General features: G+C 44.7%; 1 protein-coding gene across 2 annotated transcripts in view; it reads right to left on the bottom strand.

Moving 5' to 3' along the window:
• Window positions 1-24,714, bottom strand: part of CA10 (carbonic anhydrase 10) — a 451,674-nt gene that overhangs the window by 22,654 nt on the left and 404,306 nt on the right. For both annotated transcript variants that reach the window (XM_028521194.2, XM_028521193.2), the window contains one exon: window positions 766-861. In XM_028521194.2, the coding sequence (XP_028376995.1) occupies window positions 766-861 (96 nt within the window). The remainder of the gene's footprint in view (window positions 1-765; window positions 862-24,714) is intronic.

The following is a 24,714-nucleotide window of genomic DNA, read 5'->3' as shown; positions in this document are numbered from 1 at the left end:
TGCCACACATTGCTTTTTTCTCCTAATTGAAAAGACCATTTTTTTCTTTCTTCCTTTACATTTACATACCTGTTTCACTCTCCATCTGTCAAAAATGTGAACGGTAATTACCTTTTAACAAATTAGAACTGGCTTCGTTGGAGATTTGTTGGCAGTGGCTGTTAGGAAGATGAGGAGCCTCCCTAGAGTGTCATAAAGTCAGCATTGGTGATCTTTGCTTAATTTTCCCCAGGGGATGCTTGCGAGAAAGAGAGGGGAGGGGGGTGCTCAGAGCCCTTGTGCGGAAGCTGGAGGGAGCTGCTCTGTGCAGTGCTGGGGGTGGGGGGGGGTGGGGGGGTGGGGAGGGCATCTCACATTTCCCTTGGGTCTCTTTTTTCCAAGCGATGGGCAGGACTTCAATCTTATGGAGTGTCAGTGAGCCACCCCTCCCCCTCCTATCACATCGTTCTGACTTTTCTGCATGAGGTGAGACCTGGAGCTTGCTTCTGGATCCAGCACATTTCTTCCCCACCCCCTCCAGGACAGAAGCTGCTCAAATCCCTGGGCCCTGATGCTCTGAAATGAAACCCATCATTTTTGCATCTCACTGAGAGGGACCTCATTTTTCATAAATCTCACGGATGTGAAATCACCACCCTGCAGTTTTTCTTGGGCACGTCCACCACCCTTTGTGTTATTTCTAAGATCCAGCAGGACTGTAAAGAGGTATTCTGATTGGGATGGGGAAAGCAAGAGGAGAAGAATAAACGAATGCAAGATACTTACTTTTATAAATATAGAAACTACCACCAGTCCATTTGGGCTCTTTGCAGCTTCCGTGACATTGGTATATAACTCATGGTTATAGTGGATGAGCTGTACCTGGCAGGAGGGAAAAAACAGTAATAAGGACAGCACTCTAGCATTAAAATACATGAGGCACAGAACATCCACCCTCCATAAGGGTAAACGGTAAAGTCTATCATAGAACAACTGGAAAGACAATCTTGTAATTGAAGGGATGTTGAGATGTGTGTGTGTGTGTGTGTGTGTGTGTGTGTATAAAATGCATGCATACACACACATACAAAAATAACCATGCATATTTGCAAATGTCTGGTAACAAGCATGCCTTTCATAAGCTCAGTGCCCATCTGGCTCTGGCTCCATCTCAGGATGTTTCCCCTAAAGTGTGTGTAAAGTGAATTTCCCTTATTAGGAGTGGAACTGCCCTGCAGGGGCCGACATGCTGCACCAACAGCTGCTACTGGCAGTGAGTAAATCTTGCTCCTGGCCTCTGGCCGAGCAGGGAATTGTTAGGTCCTCAAGGAGAGAGAGCTGATGTCTCAGGATGCCGATGCACCAGCCTGCTCAGGTCATCTGACTGTGCAGGGTTAAACTTCTTCCCCGTTCACTGTAGACCAATGAGAGCCTGTGCAACACTCAGTGTGGGGAACAAAAGGAGTCCTGGGAATGCAGTGCAGTAAATGGGGTGTCCCCCTGTTGTCTAATTTTTTAAAAAAATCTCTTTTTAAAAGAAGAAATTGTGAAACACAGCACACCTATATAGTCACCGAACGCCCCACCAATTTTGAGCCACGTGAGTAACACCCCACCTGAGTGGGACTCAATCGTTTCCTCCAAAAAATGAGTATGATTATCTCTCTTTAGATTCATCTTAGGGCTGTGGTTTTAAAATAGACTTTTAAACAGCATGGAAGTATAATTTTTGTAACAAAACAAAACACAGAGAAAAAAAGTGATAGGTCCTCTCCCACACCTCTGTCTAATCCTAGCCCAAACAATATGACTACTAACAGTTTAGAATTTACTCCTCCAGATTGTTTTTTTGTGCTTATAATTCACACACACACATATACATGTTGGGCTTAAAAACAATAAATGGGTAAATTCCTACAAATATATAACTTACCAAGACTGAGCCAAGAAAAATAGAAACCTGAACAGATGAACACAAATATGGAAATTGAAGTAGTAATAAAACATCTCTCCCAAGAAAGAAAGGCCCTGGACCAGATGGCTCTGCAGGTGACTTTTACCAAACATTCAAAGAATGTCCACCAGTCCACCTTAAACTCCAGTCCACCTTAAACTCTTCCCAACAATAGGAGAGGAGGGAACACTTCCAAACTCATTTTGAGAGGCCAGCATCATCCTGACACCAAAGCCAGACAAGAACAGTACAAGAAAGGAAACTACAGGCCAATATCCCTAATGAACACAGACACAAAAATCTTCAATAAAACACTAGCAAACTGAATTCAACAGCATATTAAAGGGATTATACACCATCACCAAGTGGGGTTTATTCCTGGGATGCAAGGATGGATCAATATATACAAAACAATGTGATATACTGTATTAACAGAAAGAAAGATAAAAACTACATGATCTCCTCGAGTAAACTCAGAAAAAGCATTTGACAAAATTCAGTATTCATTCACGATAAAAAACTATTTTAAAAAGGCACAGAGGAAACTTACTTCAACACAATAAAAGTGATGCATGAAAACCCCACAGCTCTTATCATAATTAATGGGGAAAACCTGAAAACTTTCTCTCTAAGATCCAGTACAAAGCAAGAATGCCCACTCTTGCCACATCTATTCAACATAGTACTGGAAGTCCTAGCCAGAGCAGTTAGACCAGAAAAAAAAGACATCCAGATTGGAAAGAAAAATGCAAAATTATCTTTGTTTGCATATGACATGATCATATATGTGGAATACACTAAAGACTCCACAACAACAAAAAACTTAGAACTAATAAATGAATTCAGTAAAGTAGCAGGATTTCAAAAATCAACACACAAAAGTTGGTAGCATTTCTATATGGTAACAATGAATTATCTGAAAAAGGAAATTAAGAAAACAACCCCATGTACAATAGTGACAAAAAGAATAAAATACTTAGGAATAAACTTAACCAAAGAAGAGAAGACCTGGATACTGAAAACTGTAAAACACTGATGAAGGAAACTGAAAAATACACAGATTAATGGAAAGACACCCCGTGTTCATGGCTTGTAAGAATTAATATTGCTAAAATGTCCATACAACTCAAAGTAATCTATGATGCAATCCATATAAATTTCCAATGTCATTCTTTACAGAAATAGAAACAAACTGTCCAAAAGTTCCTATAAACTATAAAAGACCCCAAATAACCAAAGCAATCTTGAGCAAGAAGAACTAAGCTAGAAGCATCACATTTCCTAGTTCCAAAATACATTACAAAGCTATAGGAATAAAAACAGTATGATGCTGGCATAAAAACAGAAGTATAGACCAATGGAACAGAATACAGAGCTCAGAAATAAATTCACACATATATGGTCAACTAATCTTTGACAAGGGCACCAAGAACACACAATGGGGAAATAATAGACTCTTCAATAATTGATGCTGGGAACACTGAATATCCACATGCAGAAGAATGAAATTGAACCTTTATCTCACACTGTATACAAAGATCAACTCAAAATAAATTACACAGTACCTGGAACTGTAAAACTATTAGAGGGAAGCACAGGGAAAAAAGCTCCCTGACATTGATCTTGGAAATAATTTTTTTGGTTATAACATGAAAGCATAGGCAACAAAAACAAAAATATAGATAAGTAGGATTACATCAAACTAAGCTTCTGCACAGCAAAGGAAAAACGTTCAAAAGACTGAAAAAGCATCTTATAGAATGGGAGAAAATATTTGCAAACCATACAGCTAATAAGGGGTTAATATACAAGAAATATATATATAACAATTTATACAACTCCATAGCAAAAAATGAATAGCCTGTTTAAAAAATGGGCAAAGGACATGAACAGACAATTCTCTAGACATACTAATGGCAAATATGTACATGAGTAGGTGGTTAATATCACTAATCATTAGCGAAATGCAAATAAAACCACAATGGGATATTACCTTACACCTTTTAGAAAGATAATTATTAAAAAGACAAGAGAAAACAAGTGTTGACGAAGATGTGGAGAAAGGGGAACCCTTGTACACTGATGGTGGGAACGTAAACTGGTATAGTCATTACGGAAAACAGTATGGTAGTTCCTCAGAAAATTAAATATAGAACTATCATATGATCCAGAATTCCCATTCCTGGGTATACATCCAAAGGAAAGGAAATCTGGATCTGAAAGAGATATCTGAACTTCCACGTTCACTACAATATTATTCATAATCGCCAAGATATAGAAACAACCTAAGTGTCCACTGGTGGATGAACAGGTAAAGAAGATATACAATGCAATGTTATTCAGCCTTAGAAAAGGAGGTCCTGCCATTTGCAACAATATGGATGAACCAGAAGAACATGACGCTAAGTGAAACAGCCAGGCACAGAAAGACACATATATGTGATCTCACTGATATAAAATAGTCAAACTCATAAAGAAGAGAATAAAATGGTGGTTGTCAAAGGCTGCAGGAAGAGAGAAATGAGATGTTGGTCCAAGGGTACAAAGTTTCAGTTACGCAAATGCATGTGCTCTGGGGATCTAATGTATAGTGTGGTGACCGTAGTTAACAATACTACATAGTATACTTCAAAGTTGTTAAGAGGGTAAATCTTAAATCTTCTTAGACATACACACAAATAGTAACTAGGTGGAGGTGATGGATGTATTATTTATCTTGATTATAGCTATTTCTCCACAATGTATAAACATACAAAAACATCAAAAGTCATGTACCTTAAATATATACAATTTTTTACATGTCAACAATATCACAAATAAAGTTGTTAAAAATAAAAGAGTGAGCCTTCTGACCAAGATGGAGGCATGGGTAGATGCACTGTGCCTGCTTGCAAAACCAAAGGAAGGACAAGAAAACAAATTTAAAAACAAAAACAACCAGAACTGACAGAAAATTGAACTATATAGGAGTCTGACAACCAAGGAGTTAAAGAAGAAATATTCATCCAGACTGATAGGAAGGGTGGAGACAGGCAGCAAATGTGGAGAGGACTCACGGCAAGGCAGCAGCTGGAGGACTGGGACTGGCAAGGGGGTGGCAGGTGGAATGGGCAGTCCCACATTCGAGCGTGGATAAACTGGGAGGAACAACTGGGGAGCGACCCAGGGTTCCAGCATGGGGAAATAAAGCCTCAAAACCCCTGACTAAAAAAACCTGTGGGGGTTGTGGTGGCAGAAGAAACTTCCAACCTCATAGGACAGTTCATTGGAGGGACCCACAGGGTCCTAGAACGTGCAAAAAACCACCCATCTGGGAATAAGCACCAGAAGGGCCCAATTTGCTTGTGGGTAACAGAGGAAGTGACTGAAAGCCATCAGAGAGTTGAGCAACTCGCCTGTTCCCTCTCAGACCCCTCCCCCACATACAGTATCACAAAGCAGCAACGTGGGTTGCTCTGCCTTGGTGAATACCTAAGGCTCTGCCCCTTACTATATAACAGGCACATGTAAACAAAAATATTGCCCAAATGAAAGAACAGATCAAAGCTCCAGACAATGAAGAGATAGCCAACATATCAGGTGCACAGTTCAAAACACTGGTAATCAGGATACTCACAGAAATGGTGCAATATGGTTGCAAACAGAGGAAAAGGTGAAAGCTATGAAAAGTGAAATAAAGGAAAATGTACAGGGAACTAATAGTGAAGGGAAGGAAACTGGGACTCAATGATTTGGACTAGAAGGAAGAAATAAATGTTCAATAAGAACAGAATAAACAAACAAGAATTCAAAAAAAATGAGGAGAGGTTTAGGAACCTCTGGGACAACTTTAAATGTTCCAATATCTGAATCATAGGGGTGCCAGAAGGAGAAGGGGAAGAGCAAGAAATTGAAAACTTATTTGAAAAAATAATGAAGGAGAACTTCTCCAGTCTGGTGAAGCAAATAGACATCCAGGAAGTCCAGGAAGCTCAGGGTCCCCAAGAAGTTGGACCCAAGGAAGCACACACCAAGGCACATCATAATTACATTACCCAAGATTAAAATTAAGGAGAGAATCCTAGATGCAGCAAGAGAAAAGGGGACAGTTACCTACAAAGGAGTGTCTATAAGACTGTCAGCTGATTTCTCAAAAGAGACCTTGCAGGCAAGAAGGGGCTGGAAAGTATTCCAAGTCATGAAAGGCAAGGACCTACATCCAAGATTATTCTATCCAGCAAAGCTCTCATTTAGAATGGAAGGGCAGATAAAGTGCTTCTCAGATAAGGCCAACTTAAGAAGTTCATCATCACCACACCCTTATTATGCTGAATGTTGAAGGGACTTATCTAAGAAAATGAAGATCAAAACTATGAACAGTAAAATGACAACAAACTCACAACTATCAACAACTGAAACTAAAAAACAACCACCCCAAAACAAAAACAAACTAAAGAAACAACTAGAACCGGAAAGAATCACAGAAATGGAGATCACATGGAGGGTTATCAGTGGGGAGTTGGGGGGGGGGGATGGGGGGAAAAGTGCAGGGAATAAGTAGCATAAACGGTAGGTACAAAATGGAAGGGGGAGATTAAGAATAGTATAGGAAACGTAGAAGCCGAAGAATTTATATGCATGACCCATGGACATGAACCAAGATGGAGGGTGGGAATGCGGGTGGGAGGGAGAGTACAGGGCAGAGGGGAATGAAGGGGGGGAAATGGGACAACTGTAACAGCATAATCAATAAATTATATTTTTAAAAAGAGTGAGAAAAAAAGTAAAATAGAAATGTAATAATTTATAATCCTGATCCTGAATTTGGTGTTTTAAAATTTAAAAATAGTCTGTGGCTACCTTTCTAAGCCAATGTGTATAGGTCTACGGAAACTTTTCTAAAAGCTGTAGAATTCTCCATTGCATGAGAGCCCCACAACATGTTTAACCATTGTCTCACTAGCTTTCAGGTTGTTTCCATTTTTTTTTGTCTCTTGTAAACAAAGCCACAGCAAGCCCAGTATCTGTCTTTCTGTAACGGTGCTAGCATTTCCCACAGGCAGATTTGAGAACCTAATAATGCACGTAAAAGTGATTTGTGACTCTGAAAGTATGAGAATGCTCCTTATTAACAACATCCTGTATTGCATTTTTTAAAAAGTTGAAGTTTCAGAAGTTGAGAAGCATCACTGGTCAACAAAGGTGCTTTTGCTTGATCTTTAAAAAAACCACATTTAACACGGTGGTTTGTAACCTTTACTGTGCATCAAAAATCACCTGGGTGCTTTTAAAACCTACCTGTGCCTGTCTCCTTAGTTTTGACTTAATGGATTTGGGGGTGGGAATAGGGAGTTGGTATCTGTTAAAAGCTCTCCCGATAGAAGGCAGTTGGAGTGGACGACTAGTGTGACATGATTAATGAGCATCAGTATCCCATCAGTGCCCACTCAGACGGATGGTACCTCGAACCCGAGACTATCCCAAACAGCTTGAGTCTGTAGAGCTGCTCCTAGAAGGAACACGTGTTCCTGCTGCTCTTGAAATATCTTATTTGCTTATTGCTTCTTCACTTCTTGTGAGTTTTGCCAATGGTGGCAGATGGTTATACAGCAGCTACTCTGCCATCAGAAGGGCAACCACAGGAAGGGGCTGGTGCATACGCTCTGCCTGTGCAGGACTCGGGCCAGGCAGGTATTTCAGACCTGTGATTACCAACTGCCTCTCCCTCCCTCCCTCCAGCCCCCCCACACAGCCAGAACTCTGTGGGTGGAGAAGTGTTGCCACGAGAGAGAACCAGGAGCTGTGGGGGACCTGCCACACCTCCCGTCAGTGTTCAGTAAGCTTCTTATTGAGAATCAAAACACATCCCGCCATCTGCTGAGATCTTCCCACCAGGTGACCTACGGAGCCACCTGGGCATGTGCCAGTGCTTCAAGGCAGGCCTTGAAATTTCAGCACGTTCTTAGAACTATGCCTTGGAGAGTGGTCAGGGGAAGGCAGTCCAGTGGAGTGATCCTTCTCTTGACCTTATAAGACTGAAAGAGGTAGGAAGAAGTCTCCCAAGCGCCCCGCAGAGTGGGATTCGGTAGGAGCCAGGGTCCATGAGAAAGGAGCTGGCGAGTATAGGGGTCAGGTGTGCTCTGCTTTAAGCTCAGGTTAACACATTTAGAAGTTTGATCTGAAGTCTTGCCTCCTCTCTGTTCCAGGTTGAGTTGGCTAAAATTCTCATACCATAAACTTTGGTTTCTATTAGGAGTTGGTTGATGGATTGTCTCTTGGGTCAGGTTGAACCATAAGAAATTGACATTTTGATCTGCAAACATGGTGATTTTATAGAATTAACATCATCTTAAAATAAAGCTATTTTGATTACAGTAATCCCCTCACCAACCTCCACCCCCCACACGTACAAATTAGACGTTAAAACGATCACATAGTGGTTTGCTACTCAATGTGCGGTGCAGGGACCAGCCGCAGCATCTGGGCGCTTGTCAGAAATGCAGACTCTTGAACCCTATCCTAGACCCTCAAATCGAGATCTGCATTTTAACAAATCCCCAGGGGTTCGAATGCACATTAACAGTTCTTTTGGCAGAGACTGTCGACTGGTGAGCAGCACCCTATTTTGTCTGAGTGTTCACCCCTCTTGCAGTTCAGTTGGTCTAGGTCAAGGGGAGCTTGCCCCATGTGTGTTGGAAGATAGGCTGAGTCCAGGTCACAGGGGTCCTGGAATATATGCTGTAAGCTACAGAAGGGTTTTGAGCAGGGGGTGAGAGAACGAGCATGGACTGAAGAGGGAGGTTAGACCAGGAGGGGCTGGAGGTCAGGAGGGTGTCATTTCAGGTGGTGGCTGTTAAGGCGGAGACACAGCCCACAGGACTTGGCAGTTTATAGAATGTACACGGGTGTGTGGCAAGTGAGCACGAAGTGATTCCCCGGACCTCAGAACAGCCAGGACCACCAGAAGACCCCAGGGGACAGCTCGGCAGTGGTCAGACTTCTTGTTCCTACCTGTCAGAACACAATTTTGTCATCAAAGGCAAGAGGAGAGGAAAAGATGCCTGCGGAGCTGCACTAGTTCAAGTACCAACAGTAGGGCTTAACTGTAAGATATCATTGCTGCCCCCCACCCCCCACCTCTCAGGTCTGTGCTGGGGGCAATCCCACTGCCGTAGGTGTTGCCTTGGTTCCTCCTCAGCCAGGCATAGTGGTGTGAGTCTGAGACCTGCCAGCCACTCACAATGGGCATGGGTGTGGGTGGGTCTGCGAGAAGGAGGTCTGCGGGAAGGAGGTCTGTGGCTTGTCCTGCCCTTAATTTGGGCTTGGGGAGTGGCCACGTAGAGATGCTAAGCAGAGAGCATCACATTGGCGGGTGGGTTCTAAATGTGGTGTCTCTGGATTACTTCTTGCCAGTTATAGGTAATATTTTAAAATCCAAACCTTCCAAAGTCAGAATTTTGAAAAAAAATTGGGTAAGCACAAGCAGTAGTTTAATTGATTCCCAGTTTGGGGGGTTTACTCAAGGTAATCAGTGTTTGACATGAAATAGAGGATCAATTATTGAACGTTTGACCTTCTAAGCAAGTGCACGAGGCAACCAAGACTGCAGGGACGGTGCTGAAACTGCTTACAAGAGCAAACTCTTTGGGGGCTTATAGGATGACACGCTGATTAAACACCGAGTTTAACTATTCATTAAAGAGACGCCTGAGGACTTCTGCTAGTCTGCTTGGAATTACCATGGGAAAGAGCTAAACCTGGATTAGTGAAAATCATTTTATAATCTTGCCTCTTTATTAATTTAGATGGGCGTCTTCCAAGAGAAGCTTTCTGGAAATGCAAGACTGAGAAATGGCTGTCTTAGAGGGAGAAACGTGATATTGTTGTCTTTTCCCGATGCTCTAATGTGGTGGATGCCAAGATCCAGAACATTCTCCAGATCCAAGTTCTCTGTGACCTCATATGACTCCACATTGTGTGGCGTTAGTGCTAACCTTGTGTTCTCATCCCGGAACACCTTGCCTCACCTCAGTCCTTTACAAGGACCTGGAATTTGTTCGTTCAAAACCGTGTTTGAGGGACAACTATGTGCCGAGGCCAGTGACAACAAGATGGAGGAAATCCTTGCCCTCCTAGAGATAATTTCAGGTCGTGCCAAGAGGTTTAAAGGAAACAAACAAGATTTTGGCTTGTAAAGTGAATGGCAGTCGCTGGAAGAATGGGATGGGGAGTGGGGGAGGGAGCGTCAGTATGTAGTTGGTGAAGCCTCCCTGTAGAGGCGGCATTTGAGCCGAGCTCCGCTGATGAAGAGGAGTCAGGCATGGGGAAACTGGGACGATCCAAGCGGGGTGCGCTGCTGGCAGAGAGCACAGCCAGTGCACAGAGTCTGAGTATGGCCGGGGGAGGGTGGCGGTGACTCAGATGCGACCAGCTCGTGCAGGGTTTTCCAGACCATGGTGAGGAGCTTTGATTGGATTCCAGGTGCAATAGACAGTCCGTGGTTTTAAGAAGACATCAATTGATCTGATCTGCATTTTTTTAAGGCTTCCTCTGGCTGCTTCTGGAGGGCAAAGTGGAGACAGAGGAGGCCTTGCCTACCCTTTTTTACCTTAAAGCTCAGCCCTGGTTTTGGCTTCCCCAGGGCACCGTCCATGAACCACTGACATTTAGCATCAGTGAGCATCTCTGCTCCCTTGGTGCTCTCATCCAGGGGCAAGTTCAAAATACTCTACAACCAGAATGGCCTAGGTACTGAGTGATCTGATAATACGGAAGCCAGTGATTTTCAACTGTTGGGCTGCAAGAAGTTTTGTCACATGCACTAATCTCTTTTCCCTTAGACTGTCAAACAAAAAAATGACAACAGTCAACACAACAATAGCCATCAGTATAAATGAATCAAAATTACACCTATTTTTTCGTAGATTGGCAAGAAATACATTTGTGGTGTGTTGCAGAGTTTTAGTAATTAGTTTATGAGCCACAAGATCAGAAAGGTTGAAAATTGCTGCACTGAGCCATATATAACTGGTACAGTCACGTGAGTGCTGAGGATCATTGTTGACATTCATCCTCATCATCATTTGTTGAGGATCATCACCCACATTTGCTGAGCATTTCTTTGTACCAGAGATGATGCCGGCAATGATAACACCACCTCATCGAATTCTCACAAAATTCTATGAGTTAGGGCCATTACTTCCATTTGAGTCATGGGCCACTGAGTGATTGTTTGCTCAAGGAAGTGGTCAGAGCTGGGATTGTGCCTAGTTCCTATGACTACAGAGTTCACACCCATGCATCATGCTAGTTCAGGGGTGTCAAACCCATTTTCACTGGGTGGCCACATCAGCCTCTTGGTTGCCTTCAAAGGACTGAATGTAATTGTAGGACTGTATAAATGTAACTACTCCTTAACTAGGGGCAAGGAGCTCTGTGTCCAGCCCTTTAAAGACAATCTTGAGACTGATGTGGCCCCTGGTGAAAATGAGCTTGACACCCGTGTGCTACTTTGATTTTTTAAAGATTTTATTTATTTATATTTAGAGAAGGGAAGGGAGAGAGAAAGACAGGGAGAGAAACATCAATGTGCTTCTCGCGTGACTTTTACTGGGGATCTAGGTCACAAAACAAGGCATGTGCCCTGACTGGGAATTGAACCAGCAACCCTTTGGTTTGCAGGCCAGCACTCAGTCCACTGAGTCACACCAGCTAGGTGCTATTTTGAAGCTATTTTATTGGTGTCTATCTCTACTTTTGAATAAGCCTCTCAAGGACAGGGGTATCTGTCATCATGTCCCCAGTATCTGTCATAGGACTTGGCTTAAAGGAGATGCTGCAAGTGTTTGCTGAATGGTCTTGATTCTGCATCTCATAGTCTTCATTCTAGAAGGGTTCTCTGAGAAAAATCAGGCCAGCCATTTCTTTTAAAAATGAGGAAACTGAGATCAGAAAGGGTCTGTGTCTTGCCCAAGATCATGTAGTCATTCCTACATCCATTCATTCAACAAATGTTTACTGAGCAACTACCAAATGGGGGAGAGAGGTCTGATTTGAAGTCAAAGAGGGAGGCAGGATCAGACCCCAGAGAGCCTGGCAGGCTAAGCTAGGGGGTCTGGATTCCATTCTAAGGGTGAAGAAGAGCTGTGTTTGTGCCTAGAATTCTCTTAGGATCAAAGGCAAATCTTCCTCTGTGTCCCATAGCTGATGTGAGGAGCCCGACAACGATTGGTCTTTGGTGACAAGTAACTTTACCCAGTGAGCCAACCTGCTACAAGCAAGCTTCCAAGTCCACAGCAAGCTGTTCTCGTCTTGGTTAGGCTGGGAGCAGCCTCTGGTGTGACGGTCTCAAACAGAGTTTTCACTCTGTAGCAGTGAGGTGACTCCCAGTGCGTGCCAGGTTGCTGCTCGCTCACCCCTCACACCTCGGTGGGGAGACCAGCTGTGTTTTCAGACCCTGACATATACACCTTCGTTCGTCTTTCTCAGCGTGATGCTCCCACAGCTGAAGCTCCTCAGTGAACTCAAGCAACAGCAGCCCTGTATCAGAGGACCACAGGCAGAATTCGGAGTGTAATGCCACCAGCTGCCTCACCCAGGCGTGAACACCTCAGTGGCTTCCCATCGCCTTTAAGACAGAGACCAAATCTGAGCATAAGCCTCGTGTGACCTCCAACTGTTCCAACCAAGTCTCCTTGTTCTACATGCTCTGGCCACGGTGACCTTCTTTCAGCCTCCTTTCCACACCACACTTCTTCCTTCCCTAGAGCCCGTGCATATGCCGTTTCTCTTGCTTAGGACACCTTCTCCTCCCCTCTGTGTCTGACTCTTATTTATGAACCAATTTCTATCTGAGCTCCGGGGTCACCTCTTGAGAGAGATCCCTGTAATCCACTCTCGGGGCATCCTGTGCCTTTCCTCTTTGACACACATATCACAATTTTATTTCAACTTTTATTGTGTGACTGATCAATGCCCATCACTTGAAGCTTCATCCAGCCAAAAACTGGTTTTGATTTGTCCCCACAATGTCCCCAATACCCAGCACAGTACCTGGCACGTATTAGCAGTAGCAAGGGAGAAATAATTATGAAAGAAATGAATGAAACCATACAGGTGGTCAATAATAGAATAAAATGCAATGCCGTGAGCAAGAGGGAGAGCAACGTGCTTGGCTGAGCCGGAAAGGGAACAGCCTGGAATCCTAAAGGGCATCTCTAATGGGAACCCGGAAACTAAATGTCACGCTGAACTATGTGGATTGCAGAGCCTGGCCTCACCATTGGGTACCCTTGGGCAAGGCAGAGCGCTCCTCTATAAATAGGAATAATAATACCAACTACTGCATAGAATTGTGGAGATGAATTTATGAGATAGACTGTATAGCGCATCTAGCCCAGAGACTAGCATTCGTAATCACTCCATAGTTAGCTGTTACTGCTTTTGTTGTCTATAATTATTATATAAGTAGTAGAGAAGAGAGCCTTCGGCTCCTACAGGAATAGGGGTTAAGTATGTGCACCCCCTCTTCAGGGTCCTCACTTCCAGTCTATTCTCCCAAAGAGACTCGAGGAAGGTGTTGCCTATTCAAACCTGGATAATTTTCCAGTTTATCTCGTCCTGTTCAGACATGTGTGCTCTAGGCCCTGGGTGAGGTCAGAGCTTTTAGAGAAAGACACATCCTCAGTGGGTCATCCTACATCTCAGAGGTCAGCAGAATGTTTTTTGTCAAGAGTCAGATAATAAATATTTCCAGCTGTGTGGATGGCATGGATGACTTCTGTCACAGCTATTTACTTCTGCTTCTGTATGACGGCAGCCAGAGACGAAATAGAAAAGAATGGGGGTGCTGGGTTCCAAAAAAACTTTATTTACAAAAACAGGTGGCCGCCTGCAGTTTGCCAGCATTCCTAGTTTAAATGTAAGAGATGAAGGAAACGCTTCGGGGTATTCATTTTCCAGGGTGTGTTCTAAAGAGATAGGAAGAAGTACATGTTGAAAGAAAGAATCAAGTATTAGCCTCTCGCTTTTGTTCAAATGGTAGGGATTACCATTTCACATTTCTGTAGCCCTTTAAACTTTCCAAGGCGTATCCAACTCGAGTGAGTTTCATTCCAGCCATCAGACAAGCCCCAAGTGCCTATTGTATGCCAGACCCCAGGGGTCCAGAGATAAACGTTACTTATTCCATATCCTTTGAGGAGCTCATCCGAAATACCCCGTTTGTTCCTGAAATAGGCAAAGGGTGCTAGGAAGGCACAAAGAGATTAAGCAACTCTTCTAAGGTCACACAGCCGACGAGTAAACCCGGCCTGCTTTGGTTTTGCATGTACAAATGTTTTCTTTCCATAAAAAAGTAAAGAGAAAAGAAGAGGTGTTTTACACTTGAGGGGAGATCACATTTCAGCAGCTGTTGCTGGAACAATTATAAGCTGGAACTTATTTATGGAAAGTCATTAACAAGTGTGTCTTTAAGTGCAAGAGCACACACAGTCTGCAGAGAGGAGCGCTGTTTGATATTTACCAACCACCGCATTCTCACCCTAAGGTTTGGCAGTTATCACTGGCCTGCCCGGTGACTGATGATTGCCTGCATTTCAAGACACGGAATGCAATTACGGCTAAAAATAAAGAAGTGCCATTATAATTCCATTAACTGAAGACCCCCAAATGGGGTCCAGCTAGCACAGCAACTGATAAAACCAGGGTAAAATATAGTATTTTTCTCTCCAGAAGACAAAGAAACTTAGATTTGAAAGCACAGTACTTTTCACTGGGTCATCATAAGTGTAGGGCGGTATGTTTGGGTGCAGGACGATGCTGGAAAAGGCAAGGCTCTGTGCCTCATCTCTTCTGCCCAGTAACCTCGGGCTAGTTGCTTAGCCCCTCTGTGCCTTAGCCTCTTCCTCTTTGTTATGGCAATGAGTCTAAGGATTGTTATGGGAACAAAACAAGACAATCCGTCACAGTCTTTCAGGAACCAGGCAGGGCACAGTCAAGCCAGCGAGAATGAATGGGGTGACGCGACCACACATACACAAGGCAGACACCCAATATTCCTTATTTTTCCTTCCGTGATGTAAAGGTTGAACATATTTCCCTCCTTATTGGTTTCTGGACTTGAAAAATTGTTGTAACAAACCAAATCACATGCCAAGAATCTTCCGGAGAGTTGTCTCTTCTGAGGAAACATATTTCTCACAACTTGATCAAGCACTACTGAGTTAGGATATCCCCTGTTTCTGTGTTTTTTTTTTTTTTCTGGAACATTCTGAAATGGCTGCTTCTAGAAGTCTGACTTTCCCCCTATGATCCTGGTGAAAACTGGAGCAGGATGTGCGTCCTGTAACGAGGTCTGATCCTCACGGAAGTGCCTTCTACATAGTGTCTGCTAACTGCCGGGGTTCACAGGTGAGGTCCGAGGGCACTTCTGGAACCTTGGCTTATTTTAAACTAATTCTCTGCCTCACTGGCAGCCTGGAACTCAGATTTCACCACTCCTGTCTTTCTCTGCACTCACCTGCCTCCCATCCACACTCCCGTAGCCTCTAACTCATTCCCATGCAGGGCGCAGATGAAGGCCATTCAGTGGCTCTGGAGTCAGACGTGCCGGGTTATTGAGTCTCTCTGAGCGTCCATTTCTTCACGTGCAAAAACTGTGACTCCAACATAGCCACTCAAAGCTTTTTTGGAATGATTAGAAGAGCTTAAACATATAAATGAGAGAAAGCACATAAATGGGATGAAGCAGGACTCAGACGCAGTGTTGGAGCACAAAGCAAGCGCGCGTTCAGCGGAGGTTGTGATGGTCACTGCTGGACTGTCTGGCTGCTGGGGCGCAGAGAAAGGAAATGAGAGGCCCTGGATGATGGGGGACTGGTTCAGTCCAAGGGTAACAGCAGAGCCAGACTGTGAACCCTCTAGACCATTTTCTTGAGGACAGGGTCTGCCTATCACTCATTTTTTTTGTATCTTACTTTGTCTTCTGATTGCCAAGAAGATTTTCCCAGTCTTTTCTCTGTGTAATCCATATTATGGAAATGCTACATATACAGAACAAATGTGTTCTGTTCAAACTGTCTGTGCACTGTCTCTCCTGGGCTCGTGGTCCTCCCTCTGGGTGAAAGCCGCTGTTCTGTTATGTTCAGGTCATTTTTTTTTTATTTTTCAGAGAGAGAGGAAGGGCAGTAGAGCGGGGGGCTGGAGAGAGAGTGTGTGTCGGGGGGAGAGAGAGAGGGGAGGGGGAGAGAGAGAGAGAGAGAGAGGCATTGATCATTTGCCTTCTGGAATGCTCCCTGACCAGGGGTCGAACATGTGTCCTGACGGAATCCAACCTGTGAACTTTTGGCCCCTGGGACGATGTTCCAACCAACCGAGCCTCACCGACCAGGGCTGTTTAGGTCACTTTTGTTAAATGTTTATTGAATAAGTAATTCCAGAGCCCACATTAATAGTATTACTGAAGACTCACTTTGTTTCAAATTATTGCAGAGATGTAACATTACACAGTTCCTTTGGTTAAGGCAAGAATCCTTTCTCTACTCCTACTACCCACAAGAAAGCTTGGTCAGCATGGGTTGATAAGGATCTTCCAGAAGACTTTTAAGGGCCCGATAGGCCAATGTCTCTGAAATCACATGTGCAAGAAGCCCAGCTGACTATTAGCTAATGGGAAACAACATGAGTAGTGTTAAAAGTCATTTTTTACTACTTTATTTATTATTTTATATATTTTGTTTTTTATTTTATTATTTTATTGTATTACAATCAGGTAGGGTTCCTATAAGGAATCAAGAGTAAGTCAACACTGGAAAAAATCTTTAGTTGAGAAAAGTGGGGAAAAAAGCATGAACATCTCAGTAGGTACCGCTCATATTTAAGTTACATCTCTACCAAGTTAACACCCATTTTAGTGGAATTACTTCTAACTTCAGCTGGAGGACCCAGCTTTAACAGTTGGCTCTTTTGACTTAACCATGTGATGGCTACTTCTTGCATCTCTTAGACTCATTAGAAACTGTTAGTAAGTTACTTCTGTTGTATCATCCAAACTGAAATGACTTCAGCTTTGAATTGTACTTAAAAGAAAAAAAAAATCCAGTGCTTCAGCCTGATGCCTGGGATGTCCATGCCTGAGGTCTGATCTCTGCTGGTGGACGAGGTGGGCAGCCTCCACCTGATCACGTGATAATCCTGAGTGGCTGAGAAAGGCTCCGGAAGCTCCATCCTCCATTGCTAGGGCATGGCTCCCACAGGGCAATGTGGAACCCACAGTGCAATGCGAATGCCATTGCAGGGGACCACAATGTAAGGTTTTTCTCCCCTCATGGTCATTTGTAAATGTTTATGGCCTCACCAGTTCAGATATGACCGAACAGAAGAGAAATGTGGCTTGTCAAATATCCAGGGGCAGTGAGCAGTCATAGGTGCTCTGCACTCAATGAAAGCCAAGGGCTGACCGAGGAAGCTTCTCTTGGCTGTACGTCACAGTTGATCTGAGAATTAGCCCCGCGCAAATCATTGAGAAACAGAGTAGAAACTGAACTCTTTTTTTTAAATAAGAAGCAGCTGTATTGTATGAACTTGTTTCAAGGCCTTAGAATCTCAGGTTCTAGTACTGAGTCCAAGCTGTGTTCCTTACTTGTTCTGTGACCCCAGGTAATCACCTGTCTTCCAGGTTACTGATCTGTGACATGAGGCCAACCGTTTGTGGCTTCTGGGCTTTGGGAAGGATTAGAAAAGATAGTGGGTACACATCCGGTTGTATTTTCAGCATGTAGCCTGATGCCTGACATAGTCTAAGTACTTAAATACTTGAATGAATAAACTTGAATGTTATATATGTATAACAAAAATATATATTTTTCTTTTTTTACTGAAAATTGGAGGACTCAATACTCATTCTTTTTGGAACTCCAATAAGTAATTCCTACAGGTATTCCGGTGGGAGTAGCTGGGGTGGCGGGCTACTTGGATGACCTTTTTAGAAGAAAAAAACCAGCTCATCTGAAGAATAGTGAGACTCCTTTGGAGGGAATCACAGAGGTAAAATTAGGTGAATCACAGAGGCAGAGCCTGTCACTCCAGGCCTTTAGACCAGAGCAGGGGAACCCCAGGACCAAGAGCTACAGCCCTCATTCTTCCTCGACTCCAATTCTATAAAGCAAGCAAAGTCTATTAAGACTTTTACAATGTATTATTTCATCACATCTGCATTCTGTAGAGTTCATAAACACCCATCCCCGAGGAGGCAAAGATTAAATCCTTACACACCGCTTGCGAAAGCTTGCGTATTCTGTTGGTGTTAATTCAGGAGGGTCATTCTTGATGAGTGCCCTTCAAACTGTCATGTTGATGGAAATATACTCGTAAACAGCATCTATTAGATAAGAGAGGAGGGTTTTGTGTCTTTTTGTAAATCAAGCCGCAGAGCAATTTGGATAAAATGTTCATAAACCTAGGCTTGATTTTGTACACATTAATTGCAGAAAGTGTGATAGTTAATGACCAGAAAAACATACTTTCAAAGCCATTAAATATACACAAACACCATCCACAGTGAATTGACTCGTGATGAGGAGTAGAAAGAGCTCCACGCTGGCAGTCAAGGGACAGGGTTTTACAGGACTGTTCTGCCACAACAGGTGAGTGAGCCCCCATTGCCTTTTAGGCCTTGAAGTCTGTCTGTATGTGGATAACATGAGATTTCAAAGACAAGGTTATGTGATTCTTCAAGAAAATGAATGCACATTGGTGGGGGGATGGGGTGTTGTCTCCTGAGCTTCCATCCAAGTCAATTAAATTCCACTGAATTGAAACCAAATATTTAAATGAAAGTTGCAGAGGATGTTTAAGTCCGGGGTTGCAAATGCAGTGACTCTAGGGCCCAGGCTGGTTGTGCAGATGAGAGAAGGTGGTTAGTGAGGGATCACAGCCAAAGAACACCTGTGTGTAGGTCAGTTTCTGGCCCTCCTGGCTGCCAGTGGGTGACCCTTGTTTTCTCCACTTGATACTGTGCAGGCCAGGCCAAATCAAACCCAAAGAAAACAAATATCCCACACCTGAGACTTGACTCCCATGCCTTCTTTCAATAAACACTTCTTTGTGCCTCCCACACACTGGGGACTGTGCTGGGCATGAGAAGATGAAAAGAGGGAAGATCTCAGAGGCAGAAGGAAGCACATGTGCAAAGGCCCGAGGCATCATCCAGGAAAACGCTGGAGCCCAGCAGGTAAGAGGGATGAAGGCAAGATGACCTAGGAGAAAAGAGTAGGGACTAGGCCATATCCAATCTTGGAGACCCTGGTAAGAATTATGCCTTGATCTTAAGAACAATGGAAAGTTTTAAGATGAAGAAGAGGGCGTGTATTGAGAGGTAAGCGATGGCGATAACATGGGGTTTGCACTGGGCACAGATCACACAACCAAAAACTATTTGCCAGAGCACATTTTCTCACCATGATGGCTGACTCTTCCAGGGTCACACTGCCAACTGCCTGCTAACTTTCTCCTAGTCCTGCCCTTCCAGAAACTGCCCATGTTCCCAGGGAGCCATGCATTGCAAACCCTGGGACCAGAGCTCCCCAGTTCAATAAAATACCTCATGTCTCGGTGCTTGACAGGTAGTTTGAATATCTGCCTACATATTTCCATCATAAAAGCCATTGCAAATTGTTTAGTGATTTTATTTCTTTTAAAAAAGAGAATAAGAAAACAACATATCCATCTAGATCACGCGGAATGGGAGGCCCTAAAGCAGGCTTCCAAAAAAAAAATCAGGAAAAGTCTTTAGGAAGATTATAAAAGATGAGTAACAAGTACAAAATAAAGTTCAGTTTTGTACTGAACATAGAAAAGTATTAGCTTATTCCAAGAAGTTAGTTACAGGTCACCCAATTACTGAAAAATAAAGGGCAAAAAATGTCAAGCACTAATTTGAATGACCTAGGGAGGTCCCCCTTGGTTCTGGCCTATTACTGCAATTTAAACTGAAGCCAAATGCCAGATAACAATGGGATCCAGTTTGGGTTCTTATATGCCACTCAGGAGAGAGGGAGCCACAAAGACACACCACACTGAGGAAGCAGGAAGGAGTATAAATGCCGATGAGTGGGCTTGCTGCATAAGTTAGTACCATCTTAGAATCCAGGCTTTCTTCTGCTGCCCAGCCCATGTTTGTCAACTAAGGAGCTGTGGACAATTGAGTCTGGGCAAGCCTTCATGGTGCGTGATTGTCTCGTGCACTGTAAGGTCTTCAGAACCATTGGACTCCTCCTGCTAAGTGTCTGTAGCACCTCTTATTATGGCGACAATCCCAAACGCTTCTCGTACGTTTTCACACAGCCCCTACAGCGTGTGTGGGGGACATGGATTGGTGGTACTCCCACACTGAGGGTCATGGCGGGGAAAGTCAGTTTCCTTATCTGTAAATCAGAGGTAACGACGGGGCTCTCGTGCCACACATTTGTGCTATACATCTTCACAAAGGCTGTACAGTCTCAGGGTCAAGTGAAAGTGACCTTGTCTGGCATCACCTTTCCTGCACCCATGTGGTCTGATCGCCATTCAGTGCCAATTCTTTGCAGGATGCAGCTAGTTCCTTCCTTTTCCAGGGCCTTTGTTTTATAGGAGGATCCTTTGATCAGGTTACTGAGGGGCTGGTCTGGACAGACCGTGGAGAAAAGGAGACATAGGAAGGAAAGCTGAATTACCCTCCCTGTACAACAGGGGAGCCCAGATGGTGCCCTTGCCCCAGGCCCCCAAAATACACTCTGGGGGGGAAACAGAGACAGCATTTTGCTGACAGCATTTGGGAACAGGCATGTGGGCAGTCTATATTAAGACTTCAACATCCATTCCAAGCATATCTGTGTGCATGTGAAAGGGCCATGGCTTTGCTTGGAAACCACTGGGCCTAATCTCTCTGGGGCATACCCCGTTTTCATTCTTTCCCTCCCATCCACTGTAAGTCAGCCCAACCTTTCAGGGAATAACAGGGCTCCATCTGGCACCTCTGTCATTTGCCAGGACTAAGGTTGTTTCTAATAGAGCTGTGTCAGTCACAGGGGAAGGTCTTAGTCCCTCATACAGCCCAAGCGTGGGGCATTCCCAAGGGTGAGTGGGGACAAGGTGGTTTCTATCCACACAGATGTAGCACCCGCTGTGTGCCAGGAACTGTAGGGGTAGCGATTCCAAGATGGGGACCCGATGTTGGCCTCAAGTCATTCCCAGTCCAAGCAGAGAGAGAGAGAGAGAGAGACAGACAGACAGACAGAGAGAGAGAAGCAGCTCACCCACAGAGAGCTTCATAATTTTCAATGCAGCTTCAGGTCCTCATTGGATCCACATACAACCCTGCTGTCAATCAGGCCAGCAAACCTTGAAACCCACTTTTAAACAGGAGAAACTGAGGACCCAAAGTCACTCAGCTGGCGAGCAGTAGATCCTAGAATCGAATCTAGGTCTCTTATTTTCCAAATGGTCTCTTTCCCAAATCTAGACTTTTGCTCAAGGTGTTGCTTTTGTCTGGCAAATCCTCACTATTTTTATCTACCCATCTTATCTTGACTGATCTTCCATTTAAAGACAAATTAAAGGAGTTACCATGTACCGAGACTTTTCCACAGGCCAGCAGACTCGTCTCATTCAATTTTTGTTCCAGATGAACTGGCAGGAACTGTTGTCCCCACTCAGCAGATATGAAAACTCAGGTCAGAGAGGGGGGTGACCAGCTAGTAAAGGGTGGAGCCGTAAGTCATTGCTACCCTGGGATGAGCAGATTGTCCCCCACCCCCTGCTTAATGCCTCCCTGATCCTTCTGGTCCACACTCCTTTTTCTTCCCTGAACCTCTGGGACACCAAGTCACGTGTGAACCTGGGGTAGTCACCTCTCTCGTTGGGCTCTGCCTGAGGGGCTGAATGCTCTCCAAGCCCCCTTCCAGCTCTGCCTTTCTCTGGCTCTATCTGAACTGTTTATACTATCTCAAGTTCCCTTGTGTTTATCTCATGTCTATATGAGCAAAACCAAAACCAACAATGGAGAACATTGCTGAGCCTGCAGCATGAGCCAGGACTGTGACAGCCAGTTCACATGCATTATCTCATAATCCTCACCAGAACCTCACGCCTGAGATCCTTTAAATCACCTCCAATGTACAGATAAGGAAACTGGGGCATAGCAGTGTTAAGTAATGTGTCCAAGTCCTGCCGTCATTAATGGATAGAACAAGGGCTCGTGCGTGATGCCAAAGACAGTGTGTTAGCTAAGCTGCATGGCCCCCTAATGGATGTCAATGTTTTGGGACTTGGGATGATCAATCAGACTTGAAGGGCTGGCTATGGAAATAAATCCCCATGGAATGAAGGCCTTTTGCATTGGAATGTCTTACGCAGTGGAGAAAAAGGCACAGGGTCCTGTTCTCCATATGCTCCTTCCTCACCCCCCAGCCTCAGCTCCAGCTGCCAGGGATGCTGTCCTCTAAAAGTGGAGGCAGCCGGCTCAGTGCGTTGGTCATCTGTGAGTCTCATGTTCTTTTTTTTCTGGGTAGGAGCTACTCTGGATACACCTCAACTGCCTCCCCTGCAAATTCCGGCCAGGGGCCAGCCTTTTGGCTTTTCCCAGTGGCTAACGCTGTCCCTTTCAGCCCACCTCCAGGCCTCCCTGCACTTGGTTGGCCCTCAGGGCCCTCCACAACCTAACACGGACTTTTCCAGCCTTCTCTTGCCTACTTCTCTACACTATACCACCTACCACCTAAGGGGCTCCTTGCTGCCCCCTGCATGTGCCTCATGGTTTTACATGGTTGGCCTTTGTCCATGCTGTTGTCTCCACCTGGAATGGCCACTGTGTGTAGCCATGATTTCTGCCAATGGAAAGCTCCCCCTAATTGCCATCTCCTCCATGCTGGCTTTCTGGATTTTCCTGTCTGAATTTATTTTCTTCCTCCTTTTGAATTCTCAGAGTACTACAGTTCTACTGTTCTAAATGAGAAGCTTTGTATACTTGTAGCAATTTTCCCTATACTCTAAGCAATCAAAAGAGTTAGAAATCTGATGTTAGCCCTGGTACCAGCTCTGCGATTGAGGAGCAGTGAGTTAACCTTGCTGAACTTGAGTTTCTTGCTATTTAAGATGGGGATGATACTACTTGTTTCTGCTCTTGTTCAAATTATTAGGAAAGGATTATATACATTAATGCAGGTCGAGTACCCAGCTCATGCTAGACATACACTAGGTGTTCAAGAATCTCTGTTTACCCTTCTGCCCCACTCTTATTGCCTCTTCCCCCAAACACACATACACTTACACACACATAAACACACACACACTACTAATACCTCCATCACCACCAACACAAAGAAGATGGCTCAATGTCTAGAGTTTGTGGGGTCATGGCATGTGGGAGATGTAAGGTTTATTAGTTTAAGGTCCATTGTTTAAGTCGTTGTTTTACATATGAGTAATTACCACCTGGGTTGGGATGGGGTGGGACAGCTGCCCTCAGTTAGTATGGTAAGTTAGCTAACATTTTACTGGTTTCCTCCTCTATGCTGTGCAATGTACTTGGTGTTTTATAAGCATTATCTTACCTGATCCTCCCAATGAATGCCCCATGAGGTCAGGTAATGGCATTTTCACCATCCCCATTCTCTAGAGAGGGTAAGGAACCAAGGCTTAAAGAAGTGAAGCAGCTGCCCAATATCTCACTCTGCTCATTAGCTGAGCAGTTAGAATGTGAACCCATGAGCCTAATTCCAGGGCCTGTCTCTTAAGGAGAAGGCAAAATGAAAGTGGGCTGCAGCTATCCTGCAGGAATTCAGAAAAAGCTCGAGTCCCGATACCCACACCAGGGCTATTTGCCCAACGCTGCCCAGTAGAGCTAAACTGAACAGAAATGAATTCCACCAGGCCAGCCTCCTTGCCCTCCTATCTTGTCCTTCAATAGCTAAAGTAAGTTCCCCAAGGGCTGGCTCTTTTCAGGGGGTGGGGGAGGTCCAGAGAGCTCTGTAGGAGAGGAGGCCTGGAAGGGGAGCTCCAACCACTTAGGTTGTCCAGAGGCATGGCCATAGGCCCACTCAAGAGACACTCTTAATGCCATCTCGGGCTGACACGAAATACACGCCTCCAGTGCTAGTCATCCTGAGTTGAAGAGGGTAGGGCCGGAGGCCTGTTGAATTGGATGGATGTCAGAAAGGACCATTCTTTGCTTTCTGGGTCCCCAGATGGAGCGCTGGAAAGAGCGGGGAGGAGCAAATGCAGCCCCACAGTCCCAGCCCTGGAGCTTCTCGTACTCATTCTCCTTTGGCATTTGGAACACAGGACGCCCGAGTGCCACATGGCAGAGATGCAGGGCTGCCCCAGGGCAATCTCACACAGCTGCCGCACTGGTGGTGGTGAATCGCTGCGTCTAGGCAAGGGAGACTTTGAGCTTTCCCAGGGAATTTTATGTTCCAAGTCTCAGCCTATCCCAAGCCACACTTGTGACCTGCTACCTTAACTTCCCTCCAAATCCACTCCTCTTGCATCCCCTTAGTGATGCCGTCGTCCACCCGATGCCGTCGTCCACCCAGCCCTGCGTGCATCCGCTTGGGCACCCAGGAAGGCTCCTCTGTTTTTCGAGTTCCTGGGAGTCCATCGGTCGCTAAGCCCTGTGTCAGGGACACTCCTGGTAGTTCCAGCAACTATCCCCACCCTCTTCATCCCCAGTGCCACTGCTTCAGTTCAGGGCCTTGCCTAATCTTAGCCGGATTATTTCATAACTTCCCAACTGGCCCTGCTGCTTCCCACCTCCTGTGCTTGCAGCC

This window comes from Phyllostomus discolor, chromosome 8 (assembly GCF_004126475.2).
Source record: "Phyllostomus discolor isolate MPI-MPIP mPhyDis1 chromosome 8, mPhyDis1.pri.v3, whole genome shotgun sequence".
Lineage (NCBI taxonomy): Eukaryota > Metazoa > Chordata > Mammalia > Chiroptera > Phyllostomidae > Phyllostomus > Phyllostomus discolor.
This window is presented reverse-complemented; position numbering and strand designations above follow the sequence as displayed.